Below are 26,966 nucleotides of genomic sequence, written 5' to 3'. Positions count from 1 at the left end.
GAGTTCAGAAGCCTCCTGGCCTGAGGGAAGGTACTGTTTCCCATCCTGACTGTTATTGTCTTAATGCATCAGAGTCTCTTATCTGATGATAGAAAGTCAGTCATAGAGGATGTTGGATGGATGGGTGGCATTCTAAGGGTTGCATCTACACAGCGCTCCTGATAAATGTCCCCAATAGATGGTGGGGAGACCCCTATGATTATCGCTGCCATTCTCACAGTCCTTTCTAGGGACCTCAGGTCTGATGCTCTGCTGCTCCCATACTAGATGCCAGTGCTCCTGGGGTGGAGCGGTGGAGCTGTGGAGCTCAGGGACCACCGCCCACAACTACTGCTTAGTCCTGAGTCAGGAGTAAGTCTGTTTAAATATAAATTTACGGAGTGTGAAATGAACATGAATTGAGGATTATCGATGCATTAACTTTATATGTGTTACTGGCATCAGTGAATGGAACAGAAACAGCTGCGGCTGGTGGTTACTGAGCTTCCTGGCTCCCTCGTTACGTCCCTTCATCGTGATGATGGAAATTCTTTGTGCAATTCCTTTGTACGCTAGTAGCAAAAGATGTGTCACCCAAGAGGGATCAGTGCCCAGTCATTTCTCTGGTTCACATTCAGTCTTGGCTCATTGCTCTCACACCAGTCCACTTCCTCTCTATACTCAGTCTCTTCATTGTTGCTGATGAGGACACAACCACTATTGTGTCATCCACAAACTGGATGACATGGTTTGAGCTGAATCCTGCAACACAGAAATGCATCAGCAGTGACCTGAGAACACAGCCCTGGGGAGCGACAGTGCACAGGCTAATGGGACTAGAGATGTTGCCATCCACCCAGAATAACTGTAGTCTTTCTGTTAACAAGTCCAGGATCCAGTTACAGAAGGAGGTGTTGAGACTCATTGAGGACAGTTTCCCCACCAGTTTCTTCGGCGTGATGGTGTTAAAGCTAAACTGAAGTCTATAAACAGCAACACACACAAAATGCTGGAGGAATGCAGCAGAAAACCCATCTTTTGGTCCAAAACGTGGACTGTGCTTTTTTTCCATAGACGCTACCTAGCTTGCTGAATTCGTCCAGCATTTTGTGTGTCGCTCGTTTTTCCAGCATCTGCAGTCTTTCTGTTGTCAAGAAACAGCAGTCTGCATGTGAGACCCCATTTTCCAGTGGGACAGGTCAGATTGGAAGGTAGAGACTATTGCATTGTAAATAGATTGGGTTGAGTGATAAGCAAACTACAAAGGGCCTAATGTTGCCGAGAGAAAGACTTTAATGACCAGCTGCTCAAAGCATTTCATAGTGGTTGATTTTAATGCCAGCTGACGAGGGTAATGTAAACAGGCTACTATCACTTTCTTTGAGACAGGAATGATGTTTGCTTCTTGAAAGCTGAGGGAATATCTCCAAAGAGATGCTGAATATATCTATCAGCACCTCAGTTAGTTGGGCTGTACAGTATTTCAGAACCTGTGCGTGGGTTGGCACTGTCCAGGGTTTTCCTCACCTCAGCTTCTGCCAGACAGAGTATCTGCTCCCTGCTGCGTCTTTCTTGTCAACACTCTGTTCTGTGCATGAAAATAAAAGACATTTAGCGTATTGGGGACTGAGTCGTCCTGGTCACTGATGTGCAGGGTAGATTTGTCTGTGATCCTCCGAATTCACTGCCACATAAGCCTCTTTACTTTGTTATCACATAAAAGGTTCTATATTCTCTGAGAATGCTCCCATTTTACCACCTTGATGGAGTGGAAAGAACAGTTCTAGTTTCTCCAAAAGCTGTTACGCCCCCACCCCCGATCTAAATACAGCAACATGATCCCTCAGCCGTTGATGGACCTCTGCAGTGAGCCATGGCTTTTGATTTGTCCTCACGTGGATGTGCTTCGTGATGGTAACATTCTCAGTAAACATCTGGTAATGGAATCCACATATTCCTCGATGTTAACGTGGTTGCCAGAGGTAGCATCCTTTTTGAACATACTCCAGTTCATGTTTTCAGAGCAGTCTTGCAATGCTGAGGTTGCTCCCTCAGAACTAGTTTGGCCAGTTTGATCAGTGGTTTCTATGCTGGAATTAGCATAACATATAAGGATGTACAAAAATGCTGGGTGAACTCAGCAGGTCGGGCAGCATCCATTGAAAGAAGCAGTCAAAGTTTCGGGTCGAAACCCTTCATCAGGGCTAAAGAAGGAGGGGGCAGGGGCCCTATAAAGAAGGTGGGGAGAGGATGGAAAACCAAACAGAGGAAAGATCAAGGAGTGGGGGAGGGGAAGCAGGGAGGGGATAGGCAGGAGAGGTGAAGAAGGAATCTAAGGGGAAAGCACTATGGGTAGTAGAAGAAGGCAGAGTCATGAGAGGTGATAGAAGAGGTGCTAGAAGAGGAGACAGTAGAGGTGGGATGGGGAAGGGAGAGGGAGGAAATTGCCAGAAGTTGGAGAATTCGATGTTCAAACCAAGGGGCTGGAGACTACCCAGATGGTATATGAGATGTTGTTCCTCCAACGGAAGTGTGGCCTCATCATGACAGTAGAGGAGGCCATGTATGGACATATCCGAATGGGAATGAAAGGGAGAGTTGAAGTGAGTGGCACCCGGGAGATCCTGTCTATTGTGGCGGATAAGTGCCAGGTGGGAGATCTGTGGGGAGGGATGTGTGGACCAGGCAGTCGTGAAGGGAATGATTCCTGCGAAAAGCAGAGAGGGAAAGATGTTCTTAGTGGTGAGGTCCTGTTGAAGGTGGCGGAAGTTGCAGAGGATAATATGCTGGATCTCCCGGAGGCTGGTGGGGTGATAGATGAGGACAAGGGGGACACGGTCCCTGTTGTGGTGACAGGAGGATGGGGTGAGGGCTGAAGTGTGGGAATTGGAGGAGATGCAGGTGAGGCCATCATTGATGACAGCAGAAGGGAAACCACGATTCTTAATGAAAGAGGGCATTTGGGATGTCCTGGAACGGAAAGCTTCATCCTTGGAGCAGATGCGGCGGAGACAGGAACTGGGAATAGGGAATAGCATTTTTGCATTTGGCAGGGTGGGAAGAGGTATAATCAAGGTAGTTAAGGGAGTCATTGGGTTTATAGAAGATGTCAGTGGACAGTCTATCTCCAGAGATGGAGACCGAGAGATCGAGAAAGGGGAGAGAAGTGTCCGAGATGGATCAAGTGAATTTGAGGGCGGGGTGAAAGTTACTTATCCCTGCAAGCATAAGTGCTACACCTGTCCCTACGCCTCATCTCTTACCACCATTCGGGGCCCCAAATAGTCCTTCCAGGTGAGGCAACACTTCACTTGTGAGTCTGTTGGGGTAATCTATTGCATCCGGTTCTCCCGGTGTGGCCTCCTCTACATCGGCAAGACCTGATGCAGATTGGGGGACCACTTCGTCCGCCACAACAGACAGGATTTCCCGGTTGGCACTCACTTCAACTCTCCCTCTCATTCCCATTTGGATATGTCCTTACATGGCCTCCTCTACTGCCATGATGAGGCCAAACTTCGGTTGGAGGAACAACATCTCATATACCGTCCGGGTAGTCTCCAGCCCATTGGTATGAACATCGAATTTTCCAACTTACGGTAATTCCCTCCCTCTCCCTTCCCCATCCCACCTCTACTCCGTCTCTTCTTCTAGTTGCCTATCACCTCTCATGACTCTGCCTTTTTCTACTACCCATAGTGCTTTCCCCTTAGATTCCTTCTTCACCATTCCTGCCTATCCCCTCCCTGCTTCCCCTCCCCACCCCTTGATCTTTCCTCTGATTGGTTTTCTACCCTCTCCCCACCTTCTTTATAGGGCCCCTGCCCCCTCCTTCGTTAGTCCTGATGAAGGGTTTTGACCCGAAACGTTGACTGCTTCTTTCAACGGATGCTGCCCAACCTGCTGAGTTCATCCAGCTTTTTTGTACATGTTGATTTGACCACAGCATCTGCAGTGCACTTTGTGATAACAGATCAGGAACTTCTTAATCTGCAACTGCTATGTTAATATAAACCAGATCAAGGGTATTTTCACTTCTGGTAGCAAAATCAACAGGGTGAGAATTTAGGCAGATCAATGATCAAAGCTGCAGTCAGTGGGATAAGTTGAAGTTTGTCTTTAAACTAAGGCTACATCCACACTAGACAGGATAATTTTGAAAACGCCAGTTTCGCATAAAAATGATAGGCATCCACACTATGCATTTTTAAAAATATCTCTATCCACATTGAAACGGAGATTTTGGCGAAGCTCCTCCTCCTGCCCATGCGCAGGACACCTCTACCGAAAACAAGCAGCATGTTTGGTGTCAAATCTCGCTGTAAAATTGTGCGTTTGTGTAGCTACAGACTAGAAAAACTTAAAACGATGGACAACTGTTGGCTTTCGCGCAGGAGAACTTAAAAGTAAAATAAAAACAAATACTGGAGCTTACGGAGGCAACCAACAGGGAGTTCATGGACAGATTGACCCGGCTGATAACAAACTTAGAAAAACTGACTAACTCTGTTGCATTAAAAAAGCACCTTGTTAAATGTATTAAAATAAGTCTGCATCAGTGTTATCTTGTATTTCCATAAAATGTTACATTAGGCTGTTACACATCTATTGTCAGAAAAGTACTTGTATAAATAGGTAAACCACCTTCATATAAGCAAGGACAGAAAACAGGGCAAAGTGAGTATACTTATTTATTCAGTAAGTTATGGGTCAAAGTATTTGGTGAGTACATTTCTAACTCTTATGGCTTCAGTCTCGTTGCCGTCTGTTCTGAAATTGTTAGGTTGCGTTCAAGAAAACATTGAAATAGCATGCTACCGTCTGACAGTGTTTTCAGATTTCTCCGGTTACCCCATCCACACTGATCCAGCCAATCCAGCATTTTCAAAAATACACACTTTGGAGAACGTTTCTGAAAAGCTCCAGTTTCGGGGGACGAAAACGCCGTTTTAGTGTGGACGAAGGGTAAAAACGAAGAGAAGATGCTTCAGTTATGGATTTATCTGGTGTAGTGTGGACGTAGCCTAAGTATTAGGTTCAACATTTCAACAACTCGGAAGAGTTTGTAACAGTTTGATCAAGATGTGTCCAATGTACAATACTTCCTCAGTTGACAACTTCCAGATAGCTCATGGAAATGTATTTTCTTACTTCTTTTACATCAGTTTTTCACCATAAATGCTTTCCTGGGGTTGTTAGAGCCTGTAATTTACAGTTTGGAAGTTGTTTGAGTGATGCAGCACTTTGCTGTCTCTGAGAAGATTCCAGGAAGTGAGTGCGTACTCTGAGAAAAGGGCTTTGAGGTGGGTTGATGTACAGCTCCATTTTGCTGGTTAAGGATTCACCGATTAAAGCATTGAAGATTGAGGCAACATCCACACTAGACCAGATAAATCCATAACCGAAGCTTTTTCTGTTCATTTTGACCCTCCATTCACACTGAAACGGCGTTCTCCTCCCCTGAAAACAGAGCTTTTCTCAAACTCTCCGGAGTGTGTAAATCTAAAAACGCTCTGGGGTAACTGGAGCTTTTTAAAAATGCTGTCATGATGTACCAGAACAGATGATGGCAGCAGCACAGCATTTCATTGTTTTCTCCAACACAACAGCAATGGCGGACGGCTTCAGGAGACTGTCCCTGAGCAGAATGTTACTGCAGCTTTGCAGAATGACAGAGAATTTCAGCCCCCCCCCCCCCCCACACAACCTGACAATTTCAGAACAGACGGCAACGCGACTGAATCTAGAAGAGTTAGATATGTACTCACCAAATACTTTGACCCATAACTTACTGAATAAATAAGCATACTCACTTTGCCCCATTTTCTCTTCTTGCTGGTATGAAAATGGTTTACTTATTTATGCAAGTACTTCTCTGATAGTAGATGTGTAACAGCCTGATGTAACATTGTATGGAAATACAAGATAACACTGAGGCAGACATGTTTTATACATTTAACAAGGTACTTTATTAAATGTATTGCTTGTGCAAACATTCAATAGATGCAATAGCTGTCATTATTTCCAAAATGTCATTTTTAAGTAGTAGCTTATGTTTGGCATAGACGTGAAAATGTTAAGGCCAAAAAAAGAAAGTTGTAAGTTTCACTTTTACTCAGGTAAAAATAAAATCACTTTTGCCCAGTAACTTGTTTTATCGCACGTTAAGTACAGTAAAATAATACAGAAAGACATTGTAAAAGTAAAGGCAAACAAATGAGGCAACAGCAAATTTCACTTTTACCCAGTAACAAGCCTTATTACATTTAGTTGTAGCTGTCATCCCTTTCAGCGGTGAAGAGACTATGGCTGTAGGAAATGTTTCCAGGGTTAGTCAGTTTTTCAGTGTCCATCGTCAGCCAGGTCATACAGTACGTGAACTCCCTGTCGGTTGCCTCCATATGCTCCAGTATTTGTTAGTTTTAAATCCTCCTGCGTGAGAGCCAACAGCTGTCCGTTGTTCGGAAATTTCCTTTTAAGTTTTTCTAGTTTGTAACTGAACATACTCGCACCAAGTCTTTCATGGCGAGATTCGACACCAAACATGTCGCTTGTTTTCTGTAGATGCGTCCTGCGCGTGCCCTGTAGGAGATTTGCCCAGATTCCCGTTTTAATGTGGATGGAGGTATTTTCAAAAATGTCTGGTGTGGACACCTACCGCTTCTACGCGAAACCGGCGTTTTCAGAATTATCCGGTCTAGTGTGGACGTAGCCTGAGACACAGTCATGGAAAATGTGGAAGATGAGCAAGACTTCAGTGCCAACTGCTTTCTTTTTGTTCTCTAACAGAAAAGGAATCTGTGAGCAGCCTAGCTCGCTGTGGCAGGTGAGTAGGCCTCTCTTGTGTGGTGTTGTTGGTATCTTAGGATGTTATGGTTTGGACTGTTGAATTCTTTAGATTTATGATTTAAATTTTCTTTGTCTTTTATCACCCGTTCCTTTTCCATTTTATGTGAAGGGAGGGTTTTGGGGGATAATGTTCTTTGTGTTCTGTTAATTTTTTTTGTGGGGTCGATAAATGTGTTTTGGGGGTTGATCGGGATGTTGTTCATTTTTGTATGGGGGCTGGGATGATTCTTTCTGAATGATTTCCATGTTGTGTCTTCATTTTGTGGCTCTCTGGAGAAGACAAATTTCAGAGTTTCAGACATGCTTTGATAATGAATGAACTTTTCAAAAGGGAAGGAGAATGCGTTAAAAAGGCAAGAAGCTCAGAAAGGGATTTAAATTTAACTGATGGTAACATGGGGGCAAAATTGAAAAGGGTGATGAACACAACACTGAAAGTGTTATCTTTGAATACTCACTGAGTAATGGCAATGGCATAGCACAGTTAGAAATTGACAGGTATGAACATGCAAGGATACACATTGTATTGAATGGATGGGAGGGCAAGTAGTGGTTTTGAGGTCGAAATTGATTTATGACAGAGTTGGCATGGGATTGAGTAGAAGTATAGAAAGCCTACAGCACAATACAGGCCCTTCGGCCCACAAAATTGTGCCAAACATGTCCCTACCTTAAAAATTACTAGACCACCCCAGAGCCCTCTATTTTTCTAAGCTCCATGTACCTATCCAAAAATCTCTTAACGGACCCTATTGTATCCGCCTCCACCACCGTTACCGGCAGCCCATTCCACGCACTCACCACACTCTGCTTAAAAAAAACACTGACATCTCTGTACATACTTCCAAGCACCTTAAACTTGTGTCCTCTTGTGGCAACCATTTCAGCCCTGGGAAAAAGCCTCTGACTATCCACATCATCAATGCCTCTCATTATCTTATGCACCTCTATCAAGTCACCTCTCATCCTCCATCGCTCCAAGGAGAAAAGGCCGAGTTCACTCAACCTGTTTTCATAAGACATTCTCCCCAATCCAGGCAACGTCCTTGTAAATCTTCTCTGCACCCCTTCTTTGGTTTCCACATCCTTCCTGTAGTGAGGCAGCCAGAACTGAGCACAGTACTCCCAAGTGGGGTCTGACCAGGCTCCTATATAGCTGCAACATTACCTCTCAGCTCGTAAATTTTATTCCACGATAGATGAAGGCCAATACACCATACGCCTTCTTAACCACAGACTCAACATACACATCTGCTTTGAGCGTCCTGTGGACTCGGACCCCAACATTCCTCTGATACTCCACACTGCCAAGAGTCTTACCATTAATGCTATATTCTGCCATCGTACCTGACCTGCCAAAATGAACCACTTCACATTTATTAGGGTTGAACTCCATATGCCACTTCTAAGCCTGGTTTTGCATCCTATCAATGTCTCGCTGTAACCTCTGACAGCCCTGCACATTATCCACAACACTTCGTCATCCCGGTCATTTATAAAAGTCACGAAAAGTAATGGTCCCAGAACAAATCCCTGAAGCACACCACTGGTCGCCGGCCTCCATGCACAATATGACCCATCTACAACCACTCTTTGCCTACTGTGGGCAAGCCAGTTCTAGATCCTCAAAGCAATGTCCTCTTGGATCCCATGCCTCCTTACTTTCTCAATAAGCCTTGCATGGGGTACCTTATCAAATGCCTTGCTGAAATCCATGTACACTACATCGATGTGTTTAGTCACATCCTCAAAAAAATTCCATCAGGCTTGTAAGGCACCCTTTACAAAGCCATGCTGACTACTCCTAATCATATTATACCTCTCCAAATGTTCATAAATCCTGCCTCTCAGGATCTTCTCCATCAACTTACCAACCACTGAAGTAAGACTCACTGGCCTATAATTTTGTGGGCTGTCTCTACTCCCTTTCTTGATTAAAGAAACAACATCCGCAACCCTTATACTCTGGAACCTCTCCTGTCCCCATTGATGATGCAAAGATCATTGCCAGAGGCTCAGAAATCTCCTCCCTTGCCTCCCACGTTAGCCTGGCGTACATCTCATCTGGTCCTGGAGACTTATCCAACTTGATGCTTTCCAAAAGCTCCAGCACATCCTCTTCCTTAATATCTACATGCTCAAGCTTTTCAGTGTGCGACAAGTCATCACTACAATCACCGAGATCCTTTTCCATAGTGAATACTGAAGTAAAGTATTCATTAAGTATATCTGCTATTTCCTCCAGTCCCATACACACTTTCCCACTGTCATACTTGATAGGTCCTATTCTTTCATGTCTTATCCTCTTGCTGTTGACATACTTGTAGAACACCTTGGGGTTTTCCTTGATTCTGCCCACCAAGGCCTTCTCATGGTCCCATCTGGCTCTCCTAATTTCCTTCTTAAACTCCTTCCTATTAGCCTTATAATCTTCTAGATCTCTAACATTACCTAGCTCTCTGAACCTTTTGTAAGCTTCTGTTTTTGGAATTATTGGAGCCTTTGTACACCACGGTTCCTGTACCCTACCATAACTTCCCTGTCTTATTGGAATGTACCTATGCAGAACTCCACACAAATAGCCCCTGAACATTTGCCACATTTCTTTCATACCTTTCCCTGAGAACATCTGTTCCCAATTTAAGCTTCCAAGTTCCTGCCTGATAGCCTACTGTGCATACTGTGTCAAGAAACCTTCCTGAACACACCTAACAAACTCCACCCCATCTAAACCCCTCGCTCTAGGGCGGGGGTCGGCAACCTGCGGCTCCCGAGCCATTTGTGGCTCTTTCACCTCTGTGCTGCGGCTCCCTGTGGCTTTGGGAAATAATTGGTCAGTATTTAATTAAAATGTATTTGATGTTAGTTTGTTAGCTTTTGAAATGTAATTCTAAATTTGAAGATTATGGTGATCTTGTGCAATCTAAGTGTGGCGACACATTTCCTGGCACATCCGAAACGGCTCACAATTAGCCAGCATTCAGGCTAAGGGAGATAGCCTACGGGGGTTTGTGAGTACGCGTCTTTTGCAGCATCTGCATCCATGGGGGCTGGGTTGAGGGAGGCTTAAAAGCAAGGCTGTTTAGTTCGAATAAAGTTATTCGACTGCAGTTTACTGACTGCGTGAGCACACCGCTACAACGTGTTTTTATCGCTATTAATATACGTCACCACTGCCAATACCTGACACCCGCCAGTGCGCGATTTCTTTAATTTTTCGATCCAAGGTAAGCCAACTATGGAGAATTCTAAAAAAAGAAAAGTGACTGAAGAAAACAGAACGTTTAATGATACGTGGACAGATTCATTTGCTTTCACTGTTGACGAGACTGGTTTACCGGTATGCTTAATATGCAATGAGAAACTAGCAAACAACAAAAAGTCAAATGTCGCAAGGCATTTCCAGAATAAACACGCAGCCTTTGCTCAAAAATATCCGGATGGAGATGAGAGAAAAAAAGCCGTTTCGGAACTGATGCGGAAGGTTGATCTGAGCAAAAATCATTTCCAGAAATGGATGAAGTCTGGAAAATCAACGACATACGCCAGTTATATTGCCGCTCAGGAAATAGTCAGGCACGGGAAGCAGTTTACAGATGGTGAATATATAAAAGAATCTTTCATTAAGATTTCAGAACATCTATTCACGGACTTTAAAAACAAGAGTGAAATTGTGCAGAAAATCAGGGATATGCCCCTCTCTGCAAAGACTGTCAAAGACAGAACCATAAAAATGGCAGAAGACATCACAAGACAGCAAATTAAAGACATCAATTCAGCTGTGGCCTACTCGATTGCCTGTGACGAGTCTAAAGACAAAAGTGATATTGAACAAATAGCGTTGTTCTGCCGGTATGTAAACTCTGCCGGGCCACAGGAAGAACTGATTGAGTTGATACCTCTAAAAGACCAAACACGGGGGGAGGACATCTGTGAGGCTGTCTTGAATTGTTTAAGAGCCAAAGGAATAAAGACCACCCATCTGGTGTCAGTAGCTACTGATGGGGCGCCGAATATGACGGGAACGCAAAAGGGATTTGTGGCTTTACTGCAGAAGTCGCTGGACAGAAAGCTGCTGACTTTTCACTGCATCTTGCACCAAGAGGCACTGTGCGCTCAAACATTTCCTCCGGAATGCACAGAAGTAATGGATGTTGTCATTCAGATTGTCAATAAAATAATGGCAAAAAGTTTAAATCACCGTCAATTCCGTTTGTTACTGGACGAGCTGGAAAGCGCATATTCTGATCTCCTGCTGCACAACAAAGTCCGGTGGCTGTCCAAAGGGGAGGTGCTGAAACGCTTTGTCGCGTGTCTGGAAGAAGTGAAAACTTTCCTGGGCAGCAAAGGGCTCAACTTTCCTGAGCTGGAACAGCCAGAGTGGCTGGAAAAGCTACACTTCATGGTAGACATGACAGCGCACCTGAACACGCTGAACACAGCTCTTCAACGGGGTAAGGACGTACAGCCCTGCACATGTTGGAGGATGTTTTGGCATTCGAGCGCAAGTTGACGTTGCTTGCCAGAGATTTACAGAAAGGCACATTGTCTCACTTCCCCAATTTGAGAGAGTTCAAACAAGGTCACGACATGATAAATTCGGAGTATTTACATTCTGCAATCATCGCAATGCAAACATCGTTTGGGAAACGCTTCTGTGAGTTCAGAGAGGAAAAAAACACATTATCCTTCCCGGTCACTCCCCTAAGCATCGATCCATCCCTACTAAATACGACTGCATTGTCAGGTGTGAGTCAACCTGAACAAGTATGATAAATATTTTAATTGCCTATTATTTTACGTATATTCATATGTTTTCATTGTTCAGTGAAATAGTCCTTTTATTTTTCAGGTTGACAGCTGGCTGACGTTATTTTTGGTTTGCTGCTGGCGGCAAATTTAAGTTTGGTGTTTTTCATAAATACAAGGACTCAAATAGACGTTGAGTATTTTACTTAAAAGTAACCTTCAACCCAACGTCTTTTTTTCGGAGTTCAAAATGTTTTTGTTGCATGCAGAAATGTAATTTCATTTTCTCTGCAGGAGTTCATCAATTTCATAAATGCAACACATTATAGTTTGTTTATACATAGCATAAAGGCAAAACAAAACGTTGTATGCAGTGTTATTTCATTTTAAATGTCAAGCGGGTTTTGCGGCTCCCAGTGTTTTCTTTTCTGTGGGAAACGGGTCCAAGTGGCTCTTTCAGTGGTAAAGGTTGCTGACCCCTGCTCTAGGGAGATGCCAATCAATATTTGGGAAATTAAAATCTCCCATCACGACAACTCTGTTATTATTACACCTATCCAGGACCTGCTTCTCTATCTGCTCCTTGATATCTCTCTTACTATTGGGCGGCCTATAAATAACACCCAGTGAAGTTATAGACCCCGTCCTGTTCCTAACTCCACCCACAGAAACTCCGTAGGCAATCACTCCATGACATCCACTTTTTCTGCACCTGTGACACTATCTCTGATCAATAGTGCCACACCCCCACCTCTTTTGCCTCCCTCCCTGCCCTTTCTGAAACATCTAAAACTCGGTACTTTAAGTGACCAATCCTGTTCCTGAGCCGTCCAAGTCTCTCTAATGGCCACCACATCATATCTCCATGCTCCAAGCTCAACCGCTTTGTTCACAATAATCCTTGCGTTAAAATAGACATTTCAAATTGTTGGTCTGAGTGCATCCCTTCTCTATCACCTGCCTATCCTCCCTCACACAGTCTCCAAGCTTTCTCTATTTGTGAACCAACCACCTCTTCCCCAGTCTCTTTAGTTTGGTTCCCACACCCCCAACAATTCTAGTTCAAACTCTTCCCCAGTAACCTTACCGAACCTCCCCACCAGCATATTGATCCTCCTGGGATTCAAGAGAAACCTGTCCTTTTTGTACAGGTCACACCTGCCCCAAAAGAGATCACGATCCAGAAATCTGAATCACTGCCCCCTGCTCCAATCCCTCAGCCACGCATTTATCCTCCACCTCGTTCTATTCTACTCACTGTCATGTGGCACAGGCAGTAATACCGAGATTACTACCTTTGCGGTCCTGCTTCTCAACTTCCTTCCAAACTCCCTGTCGTCTGTTTTCAGGACCCCTTCTCTTTTCCTACCTGTGTCAAAAATGTAGAATCCTTGTGGGTAGTATTAAGAAACTGCAAGGATAAAAAGACCCTGATGGGAGTTGTATCCAGGCCTTTGATCAGTCGTTAGGATGTGGACTACTAATTACAGTAGGAAGTAGGAAGAAAATGTGAAAAGGGCAATATAATGTTAGCCATGGGGGGTGGGGGAGGGGAGGTGTGTGTTAAATTTGCAGTTAGATTGGGAAAATCATCTTGGTACCGATCCCAAAATTAGGAATTTGTAGAATGCCTAACAGATGGCTTTTAAAGCAGCTTGTGTTTGAGCCCACCTGGGAAAAGATGGCTGGATTTGGTGTTGCATAATGGGGCAGTGATTACAATATGACAGAATTCACCCTGCAGTTTGAGAGAGAGAGGCTAAAATCAGATATATCAGGAACTACCGAGGCATGAGGACCTGGCCAAAGTTGATTGGAAGTGGACATTAGCAGGAATGATGGCAGACCAGCAATGGAGTTTCTGGGAGTAATTTGTAAGGTGCAGGACAGATAAATACCACAGATGGAGAAATACTGTAAATGGAGGATGAGTCACTTGTGGCTGAAAAGGGGAAGTCAGACAGGCTAAAATCAAAAGAGAGGGAATACAATAAAGCAAAAATAAGTGGGAAGCTGGAGGATTTTTAAAAAAACAAGTGAAGGCAATAAAGAAGCAATAAGGAGAAAAGATGAAATATGAAGATTAATTAGTGCATTATAGAAAAGAAGATACCAAAAACTTGTTTGGAGATATAAAGAGTAAAATAGGGACGGAAGTGGAAAATGCTCTGGAGAGGTTGTAATCGGGAATAAAGAAAGACAAACATAATAAGTATTTTGTGTTTGATCTTTACTGTGAAAGACACCACTACTGTGCCAGAATTTCGTGTGTTGAGGCAGAACTGAGTGCAGTTGCTATTACGAAGAAATTGCTTGTGTAGTTGAAAGTTCTGAAAGTAGGTGTCCCTGGACCAGGTGCAGTACACTTTGGGGTTCTGAAAGAGGTGGCTGGAACAATTTGGAGACATTGGGAATGATCTTCCAACTATTACTAGATTCTGGGATGGTTTCAGAGGAGTTTAAAGTTACAAATGTCACTCCACTCCTTAGGAAGGGAGGGAGGCAAAAGACAGGAAATTATAGGCAGCAGGAAACACACAGATTGAGAACAAAGGGCTGTTCATTTCAGTCATGTAGGTATCACATGTTGAAAACCACAATGCACATTCACCCAGTGTTCTTGGAATAGTGTGGTGAGCTGGTACAGGGAAAGCGATAATGATAAACAGAAATTGGGGGGGAGGGGGGCTCTTGCAAGACACAGAGGGATGGCCATGTAGTTTGTTGGATTGAATATTCTGTTTCTCTGCAAAACATTCCAAATGATTCACTCTTGCTTCTGTGGCCATTCCATATCTAATAGGAACATCCCTGTGGTGAATTCTGGCCTGTTCTGTTGTCTCTGTGTACCACCAGATACAAACAGATTGAAATCAGGGAAATTTTCACAGCATTGACCTTCCACTGAATGTTACCTTTGTCTCAGTTTGAAGCATGAGATATTGGTACAGTGTGAGGTGTCAAGGGGAGGGGTTGTGGAGAATGTAGAGGACAAGAAAGTTCAAGGCAGCGAAGGTGAGGGTGGAAGGGTGAGAGAGTCACAAAGTCATACAACACAGAAACAGGCCCTTTGGCCCACTGAGTATGTGCTGGCCATTGATAACTTTGACACTGATCCTACATTAATCCCATGTCATTGTCTCTACATTACACTAGAGGCCGTTTCCTGTGGTCATTTAGTCTCCTGATCAGTGTGTGGAACAAAACCAGGACACTGTCTAGACAACCTCCTGAGACCCCTCCACCTCATTATGTAAGGATACAACACACTAGGAGGAAAAGGCCTTCCCCCTTCTCTTCAAGCTGGGCCACCACTCCATTGCAGGAAGAGCTGTCCTCACCATCTAACTCATTCAGACCGTTGGGTAGGAGGCACCTGCCATACTGCTCCTCCCTCACTGCCATTCGGTGAGGCAACACTTCACACAAGAGTCTGTTGGGACCATCTACAATAGTGGTCGCCAACCCGTCGATTGCGATCGACAAGTTGATCTTTGAGACTTTCCCAGTAGATCCCGAAAAAAAAAGAAAAATACACAAATACTGTTGAGAGATTGTTTCCGGGTTGCGGGGTTTTAGTTCCGCTCTTTCTGCCCAGTGCGCATGCGTGTAGTTCCCCCGCAACACACAGTGTAATTCAATGGTCCCCAACCACCGGGCCGCGAGGAAGCAATATGAGTCAGCCTGCACTTTTCCTCATTCCCTGTCACACCCACTGCTGAACTTGAATCCCCTCGAGGTCATCAATTGTCTAAACGCAGTGATAAACTTAAACCAGGGATCACTGGTTGGCCTCAGGCAGCCGGCGAGAAGTGCTGTTGCTACAGGTCTGGAGCGCGGACAGATGGGCGCCACCCCTATACCTGTTCACCAGACCCAATGTTCGTAGGGAAGCCAGTGTTAAAATATTCGCAGATGACCTAATTCGTGCTCAAGGTTTCGTAAGTGGCAGAGCAGCTACCATGTTGCGATCTACTAAAACAAATTTTTGTCGGCCGATAGATCCTACGGGGGGGGGGTGGAAGTGGGTCTGTCGTACCCCTCGCTCAGTCGGCGCCTTTCTCCAGACTGCGACCACCGCGGCCCCAGTATGGGGACTTCCGACCCTGACCTCGTCAATACTTCTTGAAGAATCTTCTGCATCTCCTGGTCATTTGTGGGGCACGGGAAACCATGACATATGTGAAATCAGGCATGGGGGTGAGGTGAAGTGAAGAGCTGGGAAGCATGGCTAGTAAAAAGGGTATCTGATAGGGGAAGACACCTGGCACCTGGCCAGGGCGTCTGGCGGTGGGTGGGTGGGAGGCTGCAGTTCAGACCGGGAGGCTGTCTGAGGCAATGAAGCTCTCAAAACGGCTTTGGCACCTTGAGTCCAAGCAATCTGCACTTAAAAGACAAACGCGTTGAGATCTTTCAGTGGAAAAAATGTGAGCAAGCGGGACGGAAATAAGTGCCGAGAGCCACGAAAACTAAATTGCGGAATAAACTGCTTAAGGAACCTGCTTCGAGTATCGCTGTATTCTGGTCGTGTTTAACACCAACCCCCCCCCCCCCCCGTCGGTCGGTCCACAAGAATATTGTCAATATTAAACAGGTCCGCGGTGCAAAAAAGGGTGGCCATCCCTGGTGTTCATACATTATTTCTACTTCCGGGTTGCGGGGTTTTGCTACCGGTCTTTTCTGCCCCTGTGTGCATCCGTGTAACTAATCGATCTCGCCTTTCAATATCACTAAGGCTGAGGTAGGGGATCTTGGGCTTAAAACAGTTGGTGACCACTAATCTACAGCATCGGGTGCTCTGGTGTTGCCTACTGTGTATGGTGAGACCCAACGCAGACTGGGAGACAGCTTCGGCAGGAAAGGCAGGTTGTCCCGCAGCCCACCCATTTCAATTCTACTTCCCATTTCCATTCTGACATGACAGTCCATGGCCGCCTCTACTGCCATGTATGAGGCCACACTCAGGTTAGAGGAGCAAAACCTTGTATACAATCTGGGTAGCCTCCAGCCTGATGGCATGAACATTGATTTATCAAAACTTTCAGAAATTGCCCTCCCCCCTACTCCTTCACCAGTCCCCATTCCCATTTCCTTCTCTCACTTTATCTCCTTATCTTCGTATTAGCTCTCTCTTGTGGTCATCCCCCTTCTGTTTCTTCAATTCTGTCTTCCCCTATCAGATACCCTTTTTTCTAGCCATGCTTCCCAGCTCTTCACTTCACCTTGCCCCCATGCCTGATTTCACATATGTCATGGTTTCTCGTGCCCCACAAACGACCAGGAGACGCAGAAGATTCTTCAAGAAATATTAAACTTTAATTTGCAAATCAAAGCTGAGACAGTTATTGAGCTAGTCGCTGATTGCCCACCGATCCTTGTACATAGCATTTTTTTATAGCAATCTCCTGGCTTGGTTGCATTAGCATATCCAATCGGTCTATAGATGTGTATCACAAGTACATCCGCCACTATTGTTTCTACTCATTGACTTAATCATGTTCTAATCTACATCTCTTAGCTACCTCTCATTAACACACCATTGTCTTCTACATTCTTAAGATTTCATTCTCCTACTAAATTGGATACATGCATAGCAAATAGCAAGTTCAAAGCTGACTACATAGTTTTGGTTACACAGCAAACAATGCAACTTTTATACTCCAATATATCCCCCCTTAGGGTCTCACACAGAGAAAGACTAAGAGTCCGCGCACAAAATCCCCAGTAAACTCAAGCACTTATTCCCAAATCTCGGGTTAAACTATAATTTTCTGCGCCAAGACCTCGAAGTATTCTCTCCCTGTTACCCTGGGCCACTGAGCCAAAAACCTGTCACTTTGTACCTGAGACGGGGAAAAACTCAGAAGCCCTTACAATCTACTCCCACATTGTCGTTTTGCTGTTGTTCATCCTGCAGGTGTTGTAGGCTGTAACGATACATTTTTGGTGCTTCTTTCTCCACTGAGCTTGCTTCAGCAATTGCCACGAGTATTGGAAATTATTTGGTTGCAGCACGCACGACAAGAGATTTGAGACAAGGAAGAAAACGGCACAGAACAAGCGCACAGCTCAACAATACAATACTGAGTTATTGCCATTTTAGTCAGCCATGCTCCCCATCCTCTGAGTCTACTTTCTAAGCAGTCAAATAACTGATGTCTGAACCCTGCATTCTGTGCGCATACCTCGCATTGTGACAAGACAAAGCCCACTGAAGCCTGTAAATAAGGTGACCAAAAACCATCCTTTATTTTCTTTATCACTTCCCCCCCCCCTTGCACAATGGTCAATCCCATGCGCTTCTGAAATCAGAATCGTCAGTAGAGGGGTGGCCGCTACCAACAAACAGTCTTCCATGCTCCACAAGCCTTCCGGGTTCTGCTTGGCCCCCCTTCGTCTCCATATTGTCTGTTCTGCCAAAGTTGCCTTGTATTTCAATTAGGTCCTCTACCACAGGTTCTGGAGCTAGGCTTACCTGGGGTCAATGACAGCTGATGTACATCCAGACGCTTTTCTGGCTGCCTCGTCCGCAGCTTGATTTCCCTTTGTTATTACATCATTTCCCTTTTTATGTGCCTGGCATTTTACTATAGCCAATGCTTTAGGTTTCATTATGGCTTTTATTAAGTCTAGAATTCGCTGACAATGCTGTATGGGATCTCCACTGCTTTTTTTAAAACCTCTCTGTTTCCATAATGCCCCAAACAAATGGCATACTCCATGAGTATATGCCGAATCAGTATAGATGTCTACTTTCTCACCTTCCATCATTTCGTACGCAGCTGTCAGGGCTTTGATTTCCGCTAGTTGGGCGGAACACGGTTGGGGACAGGACTCCAAATTAATAATCTTATAGCTTGATTGATCCTGCTGAACTACTGAGAACCCTGCATGATTTCATCATAATCCCTATAACAAGAGCCATCTACGAACAGAACCTTTTTATCTGCATCCTCTAGTGGTTCTGACCGTAAATTTGCTCTCAATTTGGCAAATGCCATCGTCTTCCCTACACAATCATGGTGTTCTCCTTCATAGCCCAAAGGGACAAAATCGGCTATATTACTGCTAGTGCATCTCTGTATAGTTAAGTGTGGAAATGTCAATAGCATCTGATATGCTGCTATCCTGGCTGGTGTCAGCATACATTTCCCTCTTTCTAGCAATTCTGCTACTTTGTGGTGTGTGTACAGAGTCACAGGATAGCCTAGGGTTACAGATGGTGCCTTTTCATATGCATAGTACAGCGCCGCCAATCCCTGATAACAGGGTGGATACCCCTGAGCCACCTCATCTAGTCTCGTACTGTAGTATGTTATCGACTGCTTTGCATTTCCTGTGCTTGTCTCTTGTGTTAGAACCGCTGTGACTTAACCCTCCTGTCGGTTGGATGCATACAAATGAAAAACCTTCTCGTAGTCAGGCAAAGCTAATGCTGGTGCTGACTGCAATTCCTGCTTAATAGTATCAAAAGCTATCTCCGCCTCTCCATTCCACTGTAAGCCGTTCTTCAAATTTGGATGTCCTGCTTCTTTCATTATCTTTCTCAAAGGTGCCACAATCTCAGCATATTCTCCTATCCAATCTGAGCTGTACCCTGCCATTCCCAAAAACGTCATCATCTGCCCTACAGCCTGGGGTTTTGGGGCCTTAGTTATTGCCTCAATCTGATCTGGTGCTGTCACCTTCACTCCCTTGGATATTACCCTGCCTAAGTATTCCACTTGCTGCGTGCAAAATTGCAGTTTCTTTTTGGATACTTTATGTCCTCCATGCGCCAGCTTCTCTAACAGTGTTATATAGTGTCCTGCTCACACTGTTCCTTACTGTGGGAGCAAATCAACAGGTCATCCACATACTGTAACAATGTACTTTCCAATGGTATGCCCTCTAGGTCTGCCTTCAACACCTGATTAAAAATGTGTGGTGAATGTTTAAACCCTTGCGGCATTCTGGTATAGGTATACTGAGCACCTCTGTAAGTGAATGCAAACAGATATTGACGCTGGTCGGCCAGAGGAATACTGAAGAAAGCCGAACACAAATCAATCACTGAAAAGTAACTTGCTTCTGGTGGAACATTAGTCAAAAGCGTGTGTGGGTTGGGGACTACCACTGGCCAGTCCTCTACCACATCATTTACCGCTCGCAAATCATGCACCAATCTCCACTTAGATTTATCTGCTTTTAAGACCGGCAGCAACGGGGCTATTGCAAGGACTGTTTGTTCTTTTAAGCACTCCTATTTCAAGCAACCCCTGCACTGTCGATGCTATTCCCTCTTCTGCTTCTGGTCTTAGAGGGTATTGTGGTCTCCTGGGTGGAATTGCTCCCCTTTTCAGCCTTATTTCCACCGGACTAGCTGTTTTTATTTTCCCTACGTCCGTGTCATGCTGCGACCACAGAATAGATGGCAACTCATCTAACCTTCTATCTTTCTGCTGGCCTCTTTCCTTTCCGAGCAATGGCATATGTGGATGAGGAGTTATTTCGACCTCTCATTGTCCCTACCATATCTACACTTACCATTATTTTAATGCAATTGTTGTCTTCTGATATCCACACCTCTGGCGTGATTTTCCTCCACACCGTTATGGTTTCAGCACTCTTAACTAAGGGTCCTAAGTCTTTAGACTGATATCCCTTGTTTACCAATAACGTTACGTGGGGCGCAGCCTCCGGTATCCTGTACCATTTTTCTAAAAAGGTGTTTCACTTAATTTGTAAAGCTGCCCCTTGCTTTCCAATTATCACACCTCCCCTTCCAGGTGCTTTTGGGTACATGCCTCCAGGTGCCATCTCTCCTCTAACTCCCTGTTCTGAATCTCGTCAAAAATCACTGTACTATGTAGCTCAGATTTGGGCATTACCGCCCTGGGTAATATAGCCTGCACGCCCTTTTTCCATTTTTCCCAGGTTTCCTGAATCTGATCTGCGATGTCTCCTATCCAAAAGACATTAGCCTTCTTGTGTTCTTGCACTATCAATTGAGCCCCTGCTCTTTCCACACTCAGCCCATTTCTGGTTCATTCTAATTTTAATTCCAGTTTCAATAAGGCTTCTCTGCCTAACAAATTAATCTGAGTTCCTTTAAATACTAGCACCAGCAAAACAATTCCTTTATTTCCCATTCTCAACTGCACTGGAGCCGTGCACTGTGTCAACTGTGTTTTCCCCGAGAACCCTACCGTCTTAATAAACTTTCCTGACATGGGAAGGTGAAGGGCATACTGTGGCTGTACGCAAGTGTACGTGGCTCCAGTATCTATCATCATTGGTGTCAGTTGCCCTTCTAACATAACCTGAACAATGGGTTCCTCGTCTGCCTCCCTTGTTATCATTGGGTAATGTCCCTTCCCACTCGAGTTCTTGGGGCACCCCTAATACCTCGCATAGGGGTTCACAGGTCCGCTTGGGCCTGTGGGGGCTGGTCCTTGGCTAAAATGTAGTTCCCTTCTTATCGGTTCCTGCTGGTGTGTGACAGGCCATGGTGTAAACGGACAATCTCTTCTCATGTGACCTGGCTGATTACATCCCCAGCACAGTCTCTCTACCTCTCTTTCCCCCTGTTTCCTCACTGGTCCCCTCTGCCCATAGCTCCTCTGTCCCCCTCCTTGGGACTTCCAGTCTTGTCTGGGCTGTTTGAATTTAGTCTGTTCCTGATAGGGCATTTGTGGGAATGCTCCTCCAAAGACGTTGATTATTGGCATGGGGTTTTCCGGCCCTTGTCTTACGGTATGATCGGTTCCTCCATATAGCGGTGCTTCATCCAGTTCGATAGCTGTACTCGGACCGGTGGTTGCTGGCAGCATCTTTTTGCTTTTCTCTTTTTCCTTCTTTTTGAGTTCTTCGAGCTGCATTTATATTAACTTTCTTTGCACCTCTTCCTGCTGCTCAGCCAACCTTCGTTTGTCTTTCAGGTATTTCTCAACTGCATGGACTATGTGGTCTCTAAATTCTTATGGGGTCATTGACGTCAGCCCAACCACTTTGTCCAGTTTGGATTTTACTTGTGGAGGCATTGCATCCAAAATGCTATGTCGGAACAGTGTGGTGATAAATAAGCTATTTTCCACCTCTTGCTCAGTCTCCAGTCTCCTCCTTTTCAACTGGTTTTCTACATAGGCTGCTGGGTTTTCAGTGTCTCCCAGTGGATCCCCCTTTAAGGCTTTGGGGTACACTTTGGGTGGATAAAGCTTCCTGAGGGCCTGCCATACCCTCTGCCTCACTCTGTCAAACCCGTCTCCATCAGTTCTCGGGTCTTTCGAGTTTACTATGCCAGCCATTTCCATTAGTTCGTTAAATTTGGAGGTTCCCATCAACCTTATCAATAGTGCCTTCAAATCTCCCATAGCCAATAATCGTCCCGCTGTTTCTTCTTCAAAGGCTCTAATCCATTTCCTTGCTCCTTCATGTAGATTGGGCAGAGTGTTTTTCAGCCCTTCTAGGTCCTGGGATCCCCAAGGGATGTACTGCACATGTCCTGATCCTTTAACTAACAACGGCATCGTTCTTCCTCCTTCTTCCCACCTGCCCTGGCTCTCCTCCTCGCCTGACTCCCCATCTGTTTCAGGGTATGTCTTTACTGCCTCCCACACAAATTTCTCCGGGGTTCTCTTCTTCCCTCGGCCTCCCTGTGGAGTCCTTCTTTTCTGTCTTGATTCAATACTTGGTTGGCCCCTGGAGTATTTTTCGCATCTCCTCTGGCAATCCCCTCTCAGTAACTTATCGAGCTCTCTACTTCTGCAAGTCGCTCCCCTACCGCCTGCTTCTGCTCTTCTAGGCTTCTGCCTCCTGCCTCTTCCCCACAAATTCTCGCATCCTCTCTCTCTCCACTTAACTCTTGCTCCTCCAATGAGTCACCTTCTCTTTCTTCCTGTCCTTGTCTGTACACCTGTGGCAGGGACTCCTCATGATCCTTACTCGTGCTTGATTCCCTTCTCTCTTGTGTTTCTCCAAGACTCTCATCTCCTATCTTTTTTCCACTTCCTCTTGAATGCCTCATCTCTTCCTGCCCTGATGAGCCACTTTCTTTTCTAGTCTGTTTATTTCTATGGTATAACCAATACTCCTCATACTCCTTTTCCTCTCTCAAGTATTTCATCCGTTCAATCTTTTCTTTCATTTCTCTCTTTGCCTGTTCCACCTTTATCCTTTCTGCCTGTATCTCCTTCCATATCGCTGTTTTTTCCTTCTCGTATTCTCTTTTTTCCTTCTCATTATCCCAAACTTGTACTTCTCCCTGCATGTTTACTGTACCCGTTAGCAGGGGGCACTGCTTAGGGGTTCCTTCCTCATTATAGGGAGGGGGCTTTTCTGTTTCTTTCGCATCCGGGTACGGAGCTGAAGCCAGCTTCTCACTGTACCTTCCTCCCTCTCTAACAGGCTGTTTCTCCAGCACCTTTGTGTCTTCCTCGCTTGTAATCAATATTCTACCTGTCCTCCTCAGCCTTTCTCCCTCCGTTCTGAAGAGTTTTAGCACTTCTATTTCTCGTTCTCTTTTTTGCCCTCTTTTCTTAGATTTATCTTTTGGTTGGTAATTTTTAATCAGTGCCTCCATTTCTTCGCACAAGCTTACATCAAGCGTTCCTTCTCTTGGCCATTTTGTGACCAGGTTTTTGGTTCTCTTTTCCCATTTTTCTGAAGTTTTTGTGATCTCATTTATTTACTGGGATTTTTTTGCTCAGAATCTCTACTGCCGTTCCTTTACCTGTCATGTTGTTCTCTCTTTTTAAGGTATTTCAGAGATTCACAGTTCGTTTACTGGATAATATTATTTACTCTAATTCTAAGCCTAGTCTATTGTCTATCTACCAGCGCTTTAAACTATATATTGGACTGTCCTTATTTGCTATTCTGTTCTGCCTGTACAGACCTCTATTCAGAGTGGTATCCTCAGGGATTTTCTCTATGCACCTCGTCTATTCAGAGCCTTATCTCTTAAGGCGGTATCCACGAGGATTCTCTCTATTTTCCCTTTCCCTGCCCATTCAGACCTTCGTTTTATAGGAAGCGGTATCCACAGGGACTTACCAACTCCACGAGGAATTTTTATTCACTTAACTGCTTATTAGCTTATTTGTACTTACCCTCACTGCAGTGTTCGTGATCAATCCTCTGAGCCTCCTGTTAACCCCCAATTCTGCCAGATTCTTTGGACCGGAGAGACCCTTAGGCAGTGGTTCCACACTTCTGAGACTCGAAGACCTCCCCAAAACCAACAGAATTCTTAGTCCAAATTGTCGCAAAAAGCGCTCACCTTTTGTTTAATTCTGTTAGCCTTGTGGGGGTCCCTAGAGGACTGGGAAGCGTCCCCAATCTGCCGTTTCCTTTCTGCGGGTCTCTTTCCAGTCCTGTCACGGTCACCAATTTTTGTTGTGGTTTCTCGTGCCCCACAAACGACCAGGAGATGCAGAAGATTCAAGAAGTATTAAACTTTAATTTGCAAATCAAAGCTGAGACAGTTATTGAGCTAGTTGCTGATTGCCCACCGATCCTTGTACATAGCATTTTTTATAGCAATCTCCTGGTTTAGTTGTATTAGCATATCCAATTGGCCTATAGTTGTGTATCACAATTACATCCGCCACTATTGTCTCTACCCATTGACTTAATCATGTTCTCATCTACATCTCTTAGCTACCTCTCATTAACACACCATTGTCTTCTACATTCTTAAGATTTCATTCTCCTTCTAAATTGGATACATGCATAGCAAATAGCAAGTTCAAAGCTGACTATGTAGTTTTGGTTACACAGCAAACAATGCAACTTTTATACTCTAATACATACTACCTTGTATTTCTTCCTGTTCTCCCCCCACCTTCTTAATCTTTTATTTCTGCAGTCCTGACGAAGGGTCTCGGCCGAACTGTTGACTAAGGTCTTTTCCATAGATGCTGCCTGGCCTGAGTCCCTCCAGCATTTTGTACATGTTGCTTGGATTTCCAGCATCCTCAGATTTTCTCCTGTTTGAGGTAGGCAGTAGTCTTTTAGGATATGTCTCTCTGAGCTTTGTGGGCAAGGGTATGTTTTTCTTCAGCCAAGGCTTCTTCCTTGTCTCTTTTCCGTAAGTACCATTTTTGGGGAAGACATGAGCATCATCTCCAGTTGCAGTCATTGACTTCTGCAGCTCACTCAGTGACAGAGTGGCTTCCAGTTTCAGATGGCACGACTGAAGATGTGCAACAGGTTACTGAGCGTACAAACAGCAAGAAATACAACTAAATAATAATAACACATTTTCCTGTAAAGGGCCGACTGTAATTGCTGTTTTGTGAATGATCTGAATGTACTTGCCTGTGGTGCTGCTACAGGTCAGTGTTTCTCTGTACCTGCATCTTCCCGTACTTGCTCACTTGGCAACAAATTCAAGAGGACTTGTGAAAACTCAGTGAGATTTGATTAGTGATGATCATCTTGGCAGCTTGGTAGGTCAAATGTGAAGAACATAAAAATCTACAGCATATTGCAGGCCCTTTAGCCCACAGTGTTGTGCCGGCCATGTAACCTACTCTAGCAATTGACTGGAATTTCCTTGTTGCATAGTCCTTTATTTTTATAAGCTCCATGTACTTATCTAAGAGTCTCTTAAAAGACCCCATTGTATCTGCCTCTACCATCACTATGTCCCCCGTGTTCGTCATTTCAACCTTGGGGGAAAAGCCTCTGGCTAACGACACAACTAATGCAATCAAAGCCTCTCATCTTATACACCTCTGGCAGGTCACCTCTCAACCTCCATTGCTTCAAGGAGAAAAGGCCAAGTTCAGTCAACCTATTCTCATCAGGAATGCTCCCCAGTCCAGGCAACATCCTTATAAATCTCCCTTGCGCTCTCTCTATAGCATCCATATAATTTCCTGCAGTGAGGTGATCAGAACTGAACACCGTACTCCCAAGTGGAGTCTAATCAAGGTCTTATATAGCTGAACATTACTTCAGGCTCTTGAACTCAATCCCATGGTTGATGAATGCCAACACACCATATGCTTTCTTAACAACACTGTCAACGTGTGCAGCAGCTTTGAGTGTGCTGTCGAAGCAGACCCCAAGATCTGTCTGATCCTCCACATTGCTAAGAGTCTTACCATTAATATTGTATTGTCTTCAAATTTGACCTACTGAAATGAACCACTTCATGCTTATCAGTATTGAACTCCATCTGCCACTTCTCTGCCCAGTTCTGCATCCTACCAATGTTGCACTGTAGCATCTGACAACCCTGCAGACGATCCACAACACTCCCAACTTTTGTGTTATCAGCAAACTTACTAGCCCAACCTTCAATTTCCTCATCCAGGCCATTTGTAAAAATCACAAAGAGAAGGGGTCCCAACGAAACATTGTTAGTCACCATCATCCACGCAGAATATGAACCACCTATAACCGCCCTTTGCCTTCTGTGGGCATGCCAATTCTGGATCCACAAAACAATGTCTCCTTGGATGCCATACCTCATTATTTTCTGAATGAGGTTTCCATGGGAAACCTTAGCTAACCTCTTACTGAAATACATATACGGTACTTCCACTGCTCTACCTTCATCAATGTGTTTCGTTACATCCTCAAAGAATTCAGTCAGGTTCATAGGGCATGAACTGCCCTCAGCAAAGCCATGCTGACTATCCCTAATCAGATTATATCTCCCCAACTGCTCATAAATCCTGTCTCTTAGGATCTTCTCCAAAGAAGTAAGACTCACTGGTCTATAATTTCCTGGGTTATCTCTACTCCCTTTCTTGAACAAGGGAACAACATTTGCAACCTTCCAATCCTCTGGTACTTCTCCCGTCCCTATTGATGATGCAAAGAAACATAGAAGCTCTACAGCACAATTGTTACGGATACAGCAACAATAAATATATAAGTGAGGTAGGTTTTTTTTTAGTAACAAAACATTTATTAAGCACTGAAAAACAAACCCCAAAAAGTAAACAAACAGCAAACGCAACCGAAAATCAGCTGCTGTGCAGCAGCTTAAACAGTTTTTAAAGGGATAAAGTGAAAACAGTTCTTAAAGCGATGTTGCAAAAACAGTTCTTCAAAGTAGTACTGCGAAAGTTCAAAATGCATACAGTCCATTAAAGGAGAGACTTTTTAAGACTATTTAAATTCTCTTTCACATCGTGTTTTTGTGGTTCCCAGTCGAACTATACTTTTCCTGGAGAGTTTACGAAGATGGAAATGAAACGGCTTAAAGACACTGACCATTCCTTGACGAAACTGTACCCAACCCTTTCTGCTATTATTGCGGGGTTAGCACGGGCACAGCCAACGAATTCCTTCCGAATGAGGATCAAACAAGGTCGAACTTGTTTCAACGTTGAAATCAACTTTCCTCGATCTTTTAGCTCCCGAACTCCAATCTTCACTCTGCACTGATTTTT

General features: G+C 44.5%; 1 protein-coding gene across 8 annotated transcripts in view; it reads left to right on the top strand.

Annotated features, from left to right (window-relative positions):
* The window catches only part of LOC132394265 (NACHT, LRR and PYD domains-containing protein 3-like), a 123,625-nt gene that overhangs the window by 45,562 nt on the left and 51,097 nt on the right, over nt 1-26,966 (top strand). For 2 of the 8 annotated variants that reach the window (XM_059970171.1, XM_059970168.1), the window contains exon 3: nt 6,769-6,805. The exons of 2 other annotated variants lie outside the window; for them this stretch is intronic. Coding sequence is in view for 4 of the 6 variants with exons in the window: in XM_059970166.1 (XP_059826149.1) it covers nt 24,474-24,554 (81 nt within the window). In the remaining 2 variants the exon portion in view is untranslated. Of the gene's footprint in view, nt 1-6,768; nt 6,806-24,452; nt 24,555-26,966 lie in introns of those variants that run through there. 4 more of the 8 variants (XM_059970166.1, XM_059970165.1, XM_059970167.1 and 1 more) reach the window with 2 other exon arrangements.

The sequence above is a fragment of the Hypanus sabinus genome, chromosome 5 (assembly GCF_030144855.1).
Source record: "Hypanus sabinus isolate sHypSab1 chromosome 5, sHypSab1.hap1, whole genome shotgun sequence".
In the NCBI taxonomy this organism is placed as follows: domain Eukaryota; kingdom Metazoa; phylum Chordata; class Chondrichthyes; order Myliobatiformes; family Dasyatidae; genus Hypanus; species Hypanus sabinus.
This window is presented reverse-complemented; position numbering and strand designations above follow the sequence as displayed.